The sequence below is a fragment of the Microtus oregoni genome, unplaced genomic scaffold (genome assembly GCF_018167655.1).
Source record: "Microtus oregoni isolate MIOR12 unplaced genomic scaffold, Mior012 000014F_ref0000157, whole genome shotgun sequence".
Taxonomy (NCBI): domain Eukaryota; kingdom Metazoa; phylum Chordata; class Mammalia; order Rodentia; family Cricetidae; genus Microtus; species Microtus oregoni.
Genome location: NW_024543073.1, coordinates 35,926,087 through 35,939,710, shown reverse-complemented (window position 1 = coordinate 35,939,710; position 13,624 = coordinate 35,926,087). Strand labels below are relative to the sequence as shown.

Genomic DNA, 13,624 nt, shown 5'->3' with positions numbered 1-13,624 from the left:
GTTTGCCAGTATTTTATTGAGTATTTTTGCATCAATGTTCATGAGTGAGATTGGTCTGTAATTCTCTTTCTTGGCTGAGTCTTTGTATGGTTTTGGTATCTGGGTAACTGTAGCCTCATAAAAAGAATTTGACAATGTTCCTTCTGTTTCTATTGTGTGGAACAATTTGAAGAGTATATGTATTAGGTCTTCTTTGATATTCTGGTAGAATTCTGTACTGAAGCCTTCTGGCTCTGAGCTTTTTGGTTTTGATTTTTTTTTGTTTGTTTGTTTGTTTTGTTTTTGAGAGAGGGTGTGTCTGTAACTTTGGAATCTGTCCTGGAACCAACTCTTGAAGACCAGGCTGGCCTCAAACTCAAAGAAATCCACCTGCTTCTGCCTTCAAGTACTAGGACTAAAGACATGCACCACCTCCACCCAGCTCATAAATTTTATCATTTTTGTTGAGTAAAGTTGATATGAACTGAAATGAGATAGCAGACAGCATTGTTTCTTCCTGAAAGACTGGTTATGGATGTTAAATGATCCTAACTGTGATTATCCTAAGGGATTGCTAAGTAAGTTCCTCATAATTCATTCAAGAATTTGTGGAGACTGACGTTGCAGGGCCTTGTCAGTTTTAGAGACTAACGGTCCCATTGAGAATCTACTCATGGACATAAATTCACACAGCTTGTGTGTGTGGATTCTGATTAAGTACCAGTGTTTCCATCTTAGATGGGCATGAAGAGCTTCAGTGATTGTCTGTTTCCTTTCCAGATTTCAGGAGTTCCCAACACATTACTGTGTTATAAATGATAATCTATAATTTATTTTCCTTTCAGCTTTGCTCCACTGATTCTTTGTTTTACTATATTCTTCCTAAGATCTGTTTCTTAAACATCTCTGGGCTAGTTTCCTAGGGAGCAGTCTCCACTCCACTGTCATTGTTTTCCCAGCTCTCATAGAGCATTGAGGAGTGAAGGGGGGGGAGGGGGGGACTGAAACCAAGCCAGAAGTGTGAAAGTGCTGGCTTGAGCAGAAATGGCAGTCACAGGGAGTCCAGCACTGCTGAGTTTGTTGCAGCCATGATGAAACAGAAGTAAATAGACTGAAAATTAAGAGTTTTCATTGATTTATTGCCATCTAAAGATAAAATAGTTGATATTTTTATGTGAATTTCTCTTTAAGATCTTGAGGAATTTGGCCATTCTACATTTCTAAATGTGAATATCACATTGATTTGTAACCTGCAAAGCACATTTTACAGAACTGTATAGCTGTGCCATTGTTGCCTAGAATATGATGTAAAGAAAAGTTCACACAAGCACATCAGGTGTGTAAAGTGTCTGCCTGGTGGATGTTCTCTGTTCATTCACCTCACAACTTTGCATCATTCCAGTTTGTAGAATTTTAATCCCCAGACATTTAGCATTTGCACTAAGTCCTTAGCCTTTTCAATACTTAATTTTATTTCATTTTACAAATGACTGTCAGGATTTAATGTCTTCAGATAATACCTTAAGCAAATCTGTATATGGTAGCAACAACCACAGTAAAACCCAGGTCAGAATTTTTGAGAATATCAAAAAAGGATATGTTCTTAAATTGTAACTTTATCAATTGCTTGAACTCTCTTTCTGTTTTCATGTTTAGGAAATGAGAGTAAGGACATAAAATTTCTTCCCTAGCCAGATGGATTCACTATTCTGTGATTTTTCTAACTGTCTGATGTTGAATCATTCTTTTATATTCTAATGGCAATACTAATTCAGTGAAAAATAATTTAAAGAAGGTAGCATACTCGTTATTAACTAATAATAAAGTATTTAACTGGATTGTTATATGAATTAAGCCTTTAAGACACTGCTAATGCAGGGGGTGTTTTCCTATAACTGATATTGCATATCAATATTAATTTTAGTATCTTGTTGTTATAGAAAATAGGCACAGGCTGAGCGGTGGTGGCGCACGCCTTTAATCCCAGCAGTCGGAAAGCAGAGGCAGGCGGATCTCTGTGGGTTCGAGGCCAGCCTGGTCTACAAGAGCTAGTTCCAGGACAGGAACCAAAGCTATAGAGAAATCCTGTCTCAGAAAAAAAGAAAAGAAAGAAAGAAAATAAAAAAGAAGAAAAAAAAAGAAAAATTATAGGCACACCAAAATACAAAAGTTTTAGGTGCAAAAATGATTCTGAGGCAACTTTAGCAGTGAGTTAGGTGCTTTTAGGCAGTTTTCATTAATAGGTATGAAGATGCAGAGTTTAATCTGAGAAGGGGATTAATTTTTGAGATGCTTAGTTCAGAATATGGGCGAGCATCTCCAGTCTGGACTTGTGGGCTGCAGTGGTCCCTGCATGAGCGTTCTTCACCATTCACTCTTCTCCCTTTTCTTAAGTATGCTATTATGTTTTTGATGGACAACTCATGGAGATTAAGAGCAAATGGTGGAGATGCAGAACGTGCCTTTTTTTCTTCAGTGTGGGATCACCGGTAGAAGTACAGCATTGTGCTCAAATGTGGGCTTTACTTTTTGTTATGTTTTCCTACATTTTAATATGCCACATCAGGCTGTCCAGTGTTCACAGATTGAAGTAGCTTTTGCTTCATTTGGCATACTTTTTTTTTTTTTTTACTTTTCCATATTCTTATCTGGCTGGCCACTGATGAAGTAGTCAGTATCTTCAAGCCAGAAAAAAAATCCTTATTTTCGGGAAGTTAATAACTTCATAAATATAGGGAGAAGTTAAAATGTAACCATTTGCTAACATAAAGAAACATAACAGAAAACAAATAGTATCAATTAACTGAAAGAGAATAGTTTTGGGGGGAGCATTGAAATCACCAAGGAGTCACAGGGCCAAGGCAAAAAGCAGGCCAGTTAAATTGGAGAACTAATGCAAGGCAGCTTTCTTCACCAGTGTGCCACCGCCTGAAAATTAGTAGAAGAGAGTCCTGAGGAGCTAACAGTGCGCCCCAGGTGCTGACTTCCCTGAAATAGGAAGTGATGGAGGAAATTTATAAAAGAAACCCTCAGGGATTCCTGTGTGATCCCTTTAATCCTTGAATTGTCAAGCCACATGGAAAATAATAGAGCTGTGTCGTTCCAAGACTTAAGTGGTATTAGCTTTTTGAAAGAAAATGTTAGCCTTTTCATATCCATGGACAAGAATAGGGTCTGTATTCAAATAGAAAAGAGTAACTCTGAGCCAAAGATGCATGCCTTTTTTTCATTTTTAATATAGTATTGTCTATGAATAAGCAGGCTGTATCGGAAAGGAAAATTAGAGTCTATGTTTTATTTTTCTTTTTAAAACAGATGATTCAACGAGAAGCAGACGTAAAAAGTAAGGTGACTGCTGTGGCATTGACAGACTCTGTTCACAATGTGTGGCATCAAGAAGCTGGCAAAACCATCCGAGAATGGATGAGAGAGGTGAGGCATGGTTTTGTTTGGTGCTGAGATTAATGGGCATGAGCCTTTGTATCCGGAGTCCCCACCAACTTATATTGCCTCCCACCCCACATTCTCAGAATGTTGAGATAGAATAAAAAGTCTAGATACAGTTAAAATAATAAAAGAAAGCTTTCAGAAGACAAAACTTTTTGAAAGAATCCTTTCTGCCCACTACTGAATAGAATATTATGTGTGTATACAGTTTGCATTAGGATTTTAGGTGATGACAGGGTTGATGTTATGATTCTTATTAACTCCTGTTGAATGTTTCTGGCTATATAGTATTGTAGTTACTTAATTACCAGAAAGAAGCTTCATGTATATTCAGTCCTGTCCTTTCCTTCTGGGAATGTGATCAGGATGAGCCATAAAGAAATTGATTTGCTCCATACTGCCAATAGGGGTAGAAGCGGGGGGGGGGGGGTGGGGGGGCGGGGCTGATTGGAGACTTTTAGAGCCACTCAAACTGACCATGGCCCTGCCTCCCTACATCGAGGGAAGCTGCTTATTGCATGTCCCTGCTGAGTCTGAAAACTAACAAGGATCTACCAAACATGACCCCTGTCTTTTTCAAAATCTTCAGCTTGTTAGTCCATTGGTCCTGTTACAGACATCTAGCTGAAAACTCATTTCTGTTTATATTTACCTTGCTGATATCATAAGAATTTGACATTAGCTTCATGGGAATAAGTCAATAATGAGCATATGCATCAGGAATCTCTCCAATATCATACTTTCTCCTGTGCATCCCTTCTCCATCAGAAGTTCTTTATGAAAGTCAATCCATGTGACAAAAGCACACACATACACACGCACATGCTCTCACATAAACCTGCACACAAAAAGGTTAAAATATTTGTAAACTATCTTTCCTCCTAATAAAGATTTGTAGCTACAGAAGAGGGTGCCTCTGTAATTTTATCCTGTTTACTAATTTCATTGTTTTACCAAATTCTGGCTTAAATTTGGAAATAAAACAATACTGGCAATTGCTTAGTCATTTCTATTATAGTAAAGACTGATAAAGGTATGGTTTAGTTTATCTCATAAGCAACAAATTAATGTGATAAAGTTTTTTTATACTAAGCATTTTTACTATGAAACTCTTAATATTTCAGGCCTATTAATTTAGCAAACAACAAATTAAATATTAAATTTTTTATCTTGTAATTTTAAAATAGCATTTTTTCCTTATAAAAGGGTCAAAGAATATTGCTTTAGCAATCCCTCCAACTGAAACTTTTTTCAGACGAAGACCAACTGTGGATTCTAAGCCACAAGGAGGGCTCAAAAGTGTGTTAAGGGACCTTAAAGGCACTTGTGAGGTTCTCGTACTGTTGATGCTGAGGGTGTGATATGCCCTGACTTGAAAGTCTGTCGCCAAGCCAGCAATACAGTTCATGTATACCCTCCCTGATACCCTCTGACTCTGACTGTAGGCCTGTCTTAGTCAGGGTTTCTGTTGCTGTGAGGAGACACCGTGACCATGCACCTCCTATAAAGGAGAACATCTGATTGAGCTAGCTTCTTAGAGTTTCAGAGGTTTAGTCCATTTTCATCATGACTGGGAGCATGGTGTGCAGGTGATAATGGTGCTAAAGAAGGAGCTGAGAGTCCTACAGCAACGGGAAGTAGTCTGTAAGACTAGGAGCAGTCTGAGCACAGAAGACCTCAAAGTCCTCCCCCACAGTGACAGCCACACCTCTGAACAGTGCCACTCCTTTTGGGGGGCCATTTCCATTTCATTTCAAACCACCACAAGGCCCTAGAAACATAACCTGGTTATGGTACATGATCATGTTTAAGGCACAAAGCCTCCATATTAAAGATTAGTCTTTAAGACCATAATTACAATGCGTGCAAGTATAATAAACAGAAATCAAAACCTAAACTCAACCAATAAATCAAGCTTCTCTAATATCTTGCACAGTTAGCTCTTATCTTCTTTTCTTTTCAGATGTAACATACCAAATTCTACAGTCTTTTTACTAGCATCTTATTATCTTATTATGTTTTGATCGTAGTCACACAGACACACACAGATTTTCCTTTGTCTACCCTCTCCACCTTCACCTCTGTATTGGGATGGAGAGATGGTTCAGCCATTCAAAGCAGCTACAACTAGCTATGGTTCCAGCTCTATCCAGTATATCTAGTACTTTCTGGCCTCTGTGGAAACCTGCATACACATCACACACACACACACACACACACACACACACACACACACATTTTTTTAACTTTCAAATCCATTTCATGACAAGATGGCTCAGTGGATACAAGAACTTGCTACACGAATCTGACGTCCTGACCTCAATCACCAGATTCCAAGGTGGAAAGAGCAAACCAACTCTTAAAAGGCCTACACTTGCAGTCCATGCACATGCATGCACACACACACAAAATTAAATTTAAAATTAAACAAGATAAAGACAAAAATTAATTCCATGTCTGCACAAATGTTGTCCACCCTTGGTACAAGTCAAAGCATGTCACTCTGCACTGTGGCTAACAGGCCCTTATGTTCCTGTTACTAGTCCCCGCGCTATGGATTTTCCAAAGGAAAATTTACAGCCACAAAGATCTGCAAGATCATAATCTTGGCAAAAGAAACCTTTTACACTGAAACACTTAACTTTTGTAAGCATTCATTATGCTACGTTCATTTTCTCCTGTGGACACACACATGCTAGTTAAGTGATCCATTCCATTATCTTGCCTCTGGCCAAGGACTTCTGTCTTTGCTTAGGGTGTCACATCTGAATCTTAGCATAGCACTGTTGGTGCCTCTGCTCTAACTCACTTTCTTGAGTATTCTGTGCACCAGAGAGTAAGATCTTGGAAGCTAATATTACTGTGTCTGAAATTCAGGTAGTTTTCCTAGTTTGTGGCCACCCAGGATTCCCCATCCCCTGTGAAGAACAGGAGTAGGGGCCGATTGGGGACTTAGGGAGAGGGGGAGATAAGCATTAGAACAACTTGAACATAAATTTGGTTTTAGACAATAGGAACACATCTCAGGGAGGTACATGTGAGAAGATACGGTTCAAGCAGGTTAAATTCATGAGTAATCTCTGTACGTCTTAGCTTACAAATTTCAAAGCCTGTGTCATTTTATTTCACGTTTTTATATTGCAAACATTTTTAACTTGTTTTACTTGCTTTCTCTATACTTTTCTTAGTAAAACTTAAATGCAACATGCAGAATGACACACACAGATGGCACACACAGATGGCACACACACATGTGCACACTCACATGTGCACACACACCCCTCAAGCTTGGTTTTCATCCTTTCCGATCCTGCATAGGTACTTGCTGTTGCACAAGACATTTGACATCTTCACGTTTAGCTATAGGCCTCTTCCCTGTCCTGATTTTGCAGGAGAGATGAAAGCTTTCATCATGTGGGAGATGGAACTGAAATCTCAGAGTCATAAAGTGGCAGTTTGTATTTCTCTTTCAACATTTGAGCCAGCAGTGATCTGTTTTTAAAAAATGGACAAAAGTTTGAGTCAGCTTTTAAAAGTCATTTTAGAAAGATGACTAATTGTCTACAGATTATAATGTGCCATCTCTTCTATTAACACTAGAAAACTGGGTGAGGCACAGTTCTGCACATGTGAGGTGCAGGTGATCCGTATCGCCTGGGTGATAGCCAACTTTCATCAGATTTGGAGGCACTAGTAGGATGAATAATAATTAAAATATATACCTAATCGCTGCCTGTCTGTTGGCAGTGCTAATTGCTGTCATTGAAGAGACTGAATTGTTGAAGAGAAGCGGAGAAAAAGAGAAAGTCATTCTTCATTGAAGCTATCCCCCTGTATCACTGGGAGCCTAATTTTAGAACCTATAGAAGTCATGATTTTTGAATTTATTAGAGGCCATGATGAATGATAAAACAAATCATTCATTTACATATCTTGACACTGCTTCGGAGAATACTTATTTCTTACAAGCGAGTGTCACATTGTATATAAAAGATGGCTAATTGTGTGCTAATCGTCTGCATTATCTCAAATTCTCTGATGTGCTAGTCTATCAATGGTAATATTAATTTTTCTTATTTCCAGTGTACGAACTATCTTCTAAAACCCTATTTCTTTTATAATTTCTGCTTCTCTTACCTTGTGTAATTTTATGTTTAGCTGCTAATTAAGATGAGAAGTGCGTATTATAGAACTTATCTCCATTTCAACCATCAGGCGTTTGTCAGACATGAAAAATACGAAATTTTATCTTTTAATTATAAAGAGAGTGAAAGCATTTAAGAACATTACTAGATGTGTTTGTTTTCATGGTTTTTTTCCCAACACAGTTCAATAGTTTCATTGATCTACTGTTTCTTAGAAAAATCTGCCTTGCTTTGTGAGCTTGAGTCTGTAATCTCATACAGCAAACCCTTCCTTTATGTTATCCCTGCTCTCTCTGGTCCCAGAACAGTAGGGTTGCCTTGACAAATCTATTCAAAAGCCATTCCTCAGCCTTTATTGGTGGGGACTGGGGCCTTTGAAATTTTCTCTTCACTGCAACACAGCTGACATCTTCTTCCAGACAGAATGAATTAAGGAAATACAATAAGACACTTGATCTACCAGTCAAGGACCCTTCCTCAGTGCGAACGGATTCCATGGTGCACAGCCAAGGCAGCAAGCATCTAAAATGCACAATACACACTATTTACCAGGATAGCGGTCACCCGTTTCACCAGCATGATTGATGGGAGGGCTTCTGTTAAAATAGAATCTGTCTGTGGAAATTCTTTGTGTGTGTTTATCTGTGTTGTGAATACCTTTAAAACTATATAATCACATCTTTTCCACCAGAATTTAGATATATGCTTACGTTTATAAAAGAAATGGAATGTTATTTATTTATCTGAGTTGCGAATGTTTGTTATCTGAGAGAGTGAGCATTAAGAGTGAAGTTTTGTGTCCTCTGTCACCGCTCCAGCTCACCAGGCTGTGTTCGTGTGTAATTTTAATATACCCTTAATTGATGTGGATCCAGAGTAAAAATTCAAAGGAAGTATGGGCCAGATTTGAGGCTTTTTTCCTTCACATCTAACTTTTCTTAGAAATAGATTAGATTATACTTTGCAGATTATGTATCTTAGCATCAACACAAATTTTTTTTGTTGAATTAGAAAATGTAAATTTTTCCACAGTCCTTAAAAATTAGTGACTGTTTATGTATGAAAAATATTTTTAATTGACGGAATATAAATACACTTCTAGTGATTTATTTTATAGGATAAATTTACCTCTTCAACCTAAAAATGTAGTTTTCCTTTCAATTCTACGTGATCAACGTTGTATCTGTTACACTGCAGAACCTATGTGATCAACATTGTATCTGTTACACTGCAGAACTTATGTGATCAACATTGTATCTGTTACGTTGCAGAACTGCTGCAACTGGGTCTCCAGCTCAGAACCACTGGACACATCAGTGGAGTCCATGCTGCCTGACTGTCCCCGAGTCTCTGCAGGTATGTGCCCGGTGGAAGTGTGAAGTGTGCTCTACAGGGAAAAAAATGCTGCTTTGATGAAAATTCTGTTTCATAAATTAAATATGTTGTTCTATCTCATATTATTCATAACATATCACATTTGTCTAAAACACTTGCTCAAATTGTTTAGGTAGCTTATAATGCTTATCAACATACTTAGTAATATGATGGCTGAAGACTTCAAGAATAACTGATAGTTTCTTAGGCAGGTGAGACTATGCCTAAAAGACAAGAACTCAGTAGCCATTTAAAACCTCAGTAAGACGGTTGTCTCTAAGTACCAATCCCATATTTCAGGCAATCATGTCATCTAGAGAAAAATTATTTTTATGCAAAAAATTTCATTGGACCTTCTGTGTAAGGTAGGATTTGGATGTAGGAAGATGTGCAAGGTCGTATCCCATGGGGGGAAAACCAGCAGTGGAAGGAACCGAGACAAAGAGGATCTGAAGATGTTGAGAGTTGGTAAACGCAAGCATGTGTTGCCTACTGAAAGCAAGGCAGTGAAACAGTTAGACGGCCAGGAGCAGCTGGACTCTGGGATGTGTGAGGAAGGCATCCATTGCCTGCCTAAAGGGTTTGTTTCTGAGCACCTAGGTCAAGAAAGTGCTGTTACGTTGGCCATTGCTTTCTTGGTTTTGCTTTTGCAGCTCCCAGTAATTTTTATGAAAACACAGAGTGAGCAGTGTATCTAGTGAGAACTAGTGAGAACCGCTCACTTGCTGTGAGTCTGAATGCTGGAAAATGAGCAGCAATTCAGAACACAGCCTAGTCCATGTCTCAGTCACCGATGACAGCTAACCACCAAGTGAGTGTGTTTGTTTTATGAAGGTGACCATTCAGTGGCGAGTTCAAATTCTAGGTGGTGAAGTGCTCTTTATAGCTAACTATCATTACCATTAGCACATAAACTTTAACTGAGCCTCACTGTTACCATAGCTAAATATTTTAGGTTTGTGACTCGAGGTTTAATAAGAGAAATAAAACTATGGTGAGATACCTATGCTGCGATATATTTGTTTATGGATACTATGCAACCTGTTATTGTTGCTCGTGGTGGCTTTCTGCTGGAAATCACAGAATTTGCAAACACTGACTTAGTACTCCTAGGAAAAGGCAGAGTTAGTTTCTTGTGAGCTTCTGGTCATCTCTTTATCACCCAGTCAATGCAAGCTCCTAGTTTATATGTGTTTCTACTTAAACACACATCATATCACATGTATTGTTTACTCATTATGTTCAAATTCATGCCCAACAGCACTGTAATTCATGCCTGGGCACAGCTTACATATATATTTCTCTATAAGGCGTTTCATAATTTTCTTGAGATAAGGAATATTAATTAGAAAGTACCATAGTGCCATTTCTGGGCAATCATTTGAAATTGTGAAGTCAAAACACAAAAATGAGAAAAATATGACACTCGGTAGTCCATGAAAAGTCTACTTTTTCTGGTATGATTTTTAAATAACTTCTTTTTTGACTCTTTGGTAGTTTCACATCATGCAGCCCAATACCATTCTCCTCCAGTCACCCTTGTCCTCCCCTCATCCCTTCCACATCCCCTATAAGGAAACAAATCAAAGTAAGCAATCAAGCAAACAAAAGCAAAAGCAAAAAAAAAAATACATAAAACAAACAAACATAAAAATCCCACTACAAAATCCACAAAAGAAAAGTTTCTTTGCATCTCCTTCTCTCCACCTTCTCCAACACCTAGTCATTCGTCCTGGTGGCAATGGAGGATTGTATGATAAACAATACAAGGCATATGGTTTCTAGTACACCATCATCACTGGATCCTAACCAGAACTCCTCTGGGATATCTTGTGTCTGTCACTAGTCTTAGAGATCTTTTGGGTATCATTCCACAGGATCAGTCTTTTCACCAGCTCCAATCAGTCATACATGGGTAGACACTAGGGTGGGTCAACTCAAGGCCCTTCTGTGGGCCTGGATAGTAGCCAAGCTGGTCAGTCCAGGCCCCTGGGGCCACCCACCTTGGGCTACTGGGTAGAATCAGCTCCCCTACATGCATGCCCTCGGGGTCCTTTCATGCTAGCCTGTGGTGAGGGGTGGCAGCCATCTCTCCAGCGTGCAGGGGCTAGCTCTCTTGGTGTAGTGGCCAGCGAAGGATGTGGCAAGCTCAACATGGGCCTCTGATTTCATCTTGCATGGTTCCTAGAGCCTCCCGAGGTGACACAGGCCACAGACATCCTCACTGACCCCAGCTGTAGCTGGACCACAGATACAGCCATGGCCCTTGGCAACAACTTGGGCCTAGTAGAGAAAAGTCCTCCTTTTTTTTATGACATTAAAACTGAAACAAGAAGGCAGAGTAGAGTCTTATTGAAACAATTATTCAAATTTGTGTAACTCTGTCTATGATTTAGGGGTTACAAGTAAGTTGTAGTGAGCAGCTGGATTCAGAAGTCTGGAATACAGAGAGAATGAAGACCCATTATTTTATCAGTATAGATGACAGGATTTTTTTTCCTTTACTGGTATTTGACTAGAGCTAGTTAAACAGGTTTTACAAGGACAAAAATTTTTATTTGATACTGGGATTTTAATATCCAAAACAAACAATTATGGATATTAGATGTAAAGTAGAAAAGAATAAAAATTGGCTAGAACTCATAAGCAAGAGCTGGAGTCCACAAAGATGGACTGAGTTTACCTCTTATTGTCTCTGTTGTATGCTGTATATATGTCCTATAGAATCCTATGTCCTTTATCATAGTCTTAAATAATACATCCTCTTTTCAGTCATCAGAGATACTGAAGGGAAATTCAAGGGAAGGAAGAACAAGAGCAGTTCTTGCTACTTCTTTACACCCTAAGATGAACCCAAAAGATAAGTGTCCATATGTATATGTAAGAAGTGGGTCCTACTCTGCAGCTTACAAATCCGTGTCTCACTCCCACCCCCAAACACACACACACACACACACACACACACACACACACACACACACACCCTTATGTACCTTCTTAATAATAAGCATAGGAAAAAGAATTTTGAAAAATGTATTTCAACCTAGTCAAATGTCTAGTTTCACACTCATGTGCACCTTCTTACTACACAGTCAAGTAGAGAGTGATGGCTCACATCTGTGACTCTATTACTTAACTTAGGGGGATGATTACCACAAGTTCAAGACCAGATTGGTTAGTCCTCAAGTAGGAGTAGTGAATTCCAGCTAGCCTGTGATTCACATACATGCATGCATGCATTCATGCATACATACATACATACATACATACATATGTGTGTGATATGCATCCATAAATATCAAAATAAGAAATATTCTTAGTTTCTTAATTTTTGAAACTGTTCATGTAATTATAGCTGGTATTTATAGCTTTCTTCTATGATGAATTCAGCACCCTATTAACATTCATTTGGTTAAGATTCTTCACCTATTGAAATGACCCATCCCTGTGTTCCTGGAAGGTCTGGACCATAAGCAATCCTGCTTGAATTAGTGTTTTATAAACTCCTATTGAAAATAATTCCAGGAAGTACTAACAGGCAGCCTAGAGAATTTCTTTTCTATTCTGTTTTGATAAAGCTCCATGACCAAGGCCACTCCTAAAAGAAAGTATTTATTTGGGGCTTACAATTTCAGAGAGCTAGAGCCCATGATGATAGAGCAAAGGCATGGTAGAAGAAACAGCTGAGATCTTACATCTTGATACTCAAGTAGAAGGCATAAAGAGGAGTGGGGAGACAAAGAACTGTAACGGTACAGTCCTTTGAAGTTTCATAGCCTACTCCCAGTGACACACCTCCTGATCCTGCCCAAACAGTTCCACTAACTGGGAACCAAGTATTTACATAAGCCTGTGAGGACTGTTTTCCTTCAAACAACACACAGATAATTTTTCCTTACTCACCATGTCAGGGCAGCTCAGTTTTCATTTGGAAATAAAGATCTGTCATTCAAAGAAGAGAGTAGCAGCATTCATTCCCTGTTGCTTCAGGAGCATCGGAAGATCACAGTGGAAAGATGTTGGTTTCAATTCTCATTTCTGTAGCATTCTTATTGTGGTACCAATGAAATACTCCTTTTTTTTGGAACCAAGACCTTAGAGCAGAGCAGAAAGAGCCTGAAGTCACAGAAGTGGGAAACAGCTGTTTTATTAGTAAGTCACTAAGGGTAACAGAAGTTAGTCCCACTTCTATTCCTTCATTCTCAGAGCAAAATAAATGGCTGCTTATTAAACACTGGCTTAGATGACACACTGTTTCAGCTCCACCAGTCGCTGCTACCTAACAGGCATCACAACTGAGTGACAGCAGGGAACATGGTGAGGCCATGGAGTGCTGGCACACCTCATGCTCCCCCTTGCCTCTTCCTGCTCACTCTGCTGAAAACCAGCCGCTGTGCTACAAACTACTCTGTGGAGAGACTGGCATGGGAAAGAACTGGTGTCTCTGGGAAAAAGCCAATAAGGACTTGAGGTCTGCGGCTGCCACGTGAGTGACTTTGCAAGAGGATTCTCCCCAAGTTGAGCCATGAGTCAGCTGCAGCCCCGGGTTGATTGTTGCCTCTTGAGAAATCCCATGCAAGATCATTCAGCTAAACTGTGCTTAGATTTCTGACCCACAGAAACTGAGGTGATAAATATTGTTTAGGGTATGATTCACTCCACAGGCAGAGATAGTTAAT

At 39.1% G+C, this 13,624-nt stretch overlaps 1 protein-coding gene across 5 annotated transcripts in view; it reads left to right on the top strand.

Annotated features, from left to right (window-relative positions):
* Positions 1–13,624, top strand: part of Fam172a (family with sequence similarity 172 member A) — a 456,488-nt gene that overhangs the window by 308,219 nt on the left and 134,645 nt on the right. For all 5 annotated transcript variants that reach the window (XM_041663254.1, XM_041663252.1, XM_041663256.1 and 2 more), the window contains 2 exons: positions 3,295–3,411; positions 8,843–8,927. In XM_041663254.1, coding sequence (XP_041519188.1) covers positions 3,295–3,411; positions 8,843–8,927 — 202 coding nt within the window. The remainder of the gene's footprint in view (positions 1–3,294; positions 3,412–8,842; positions 8,928–13,624) is intronic.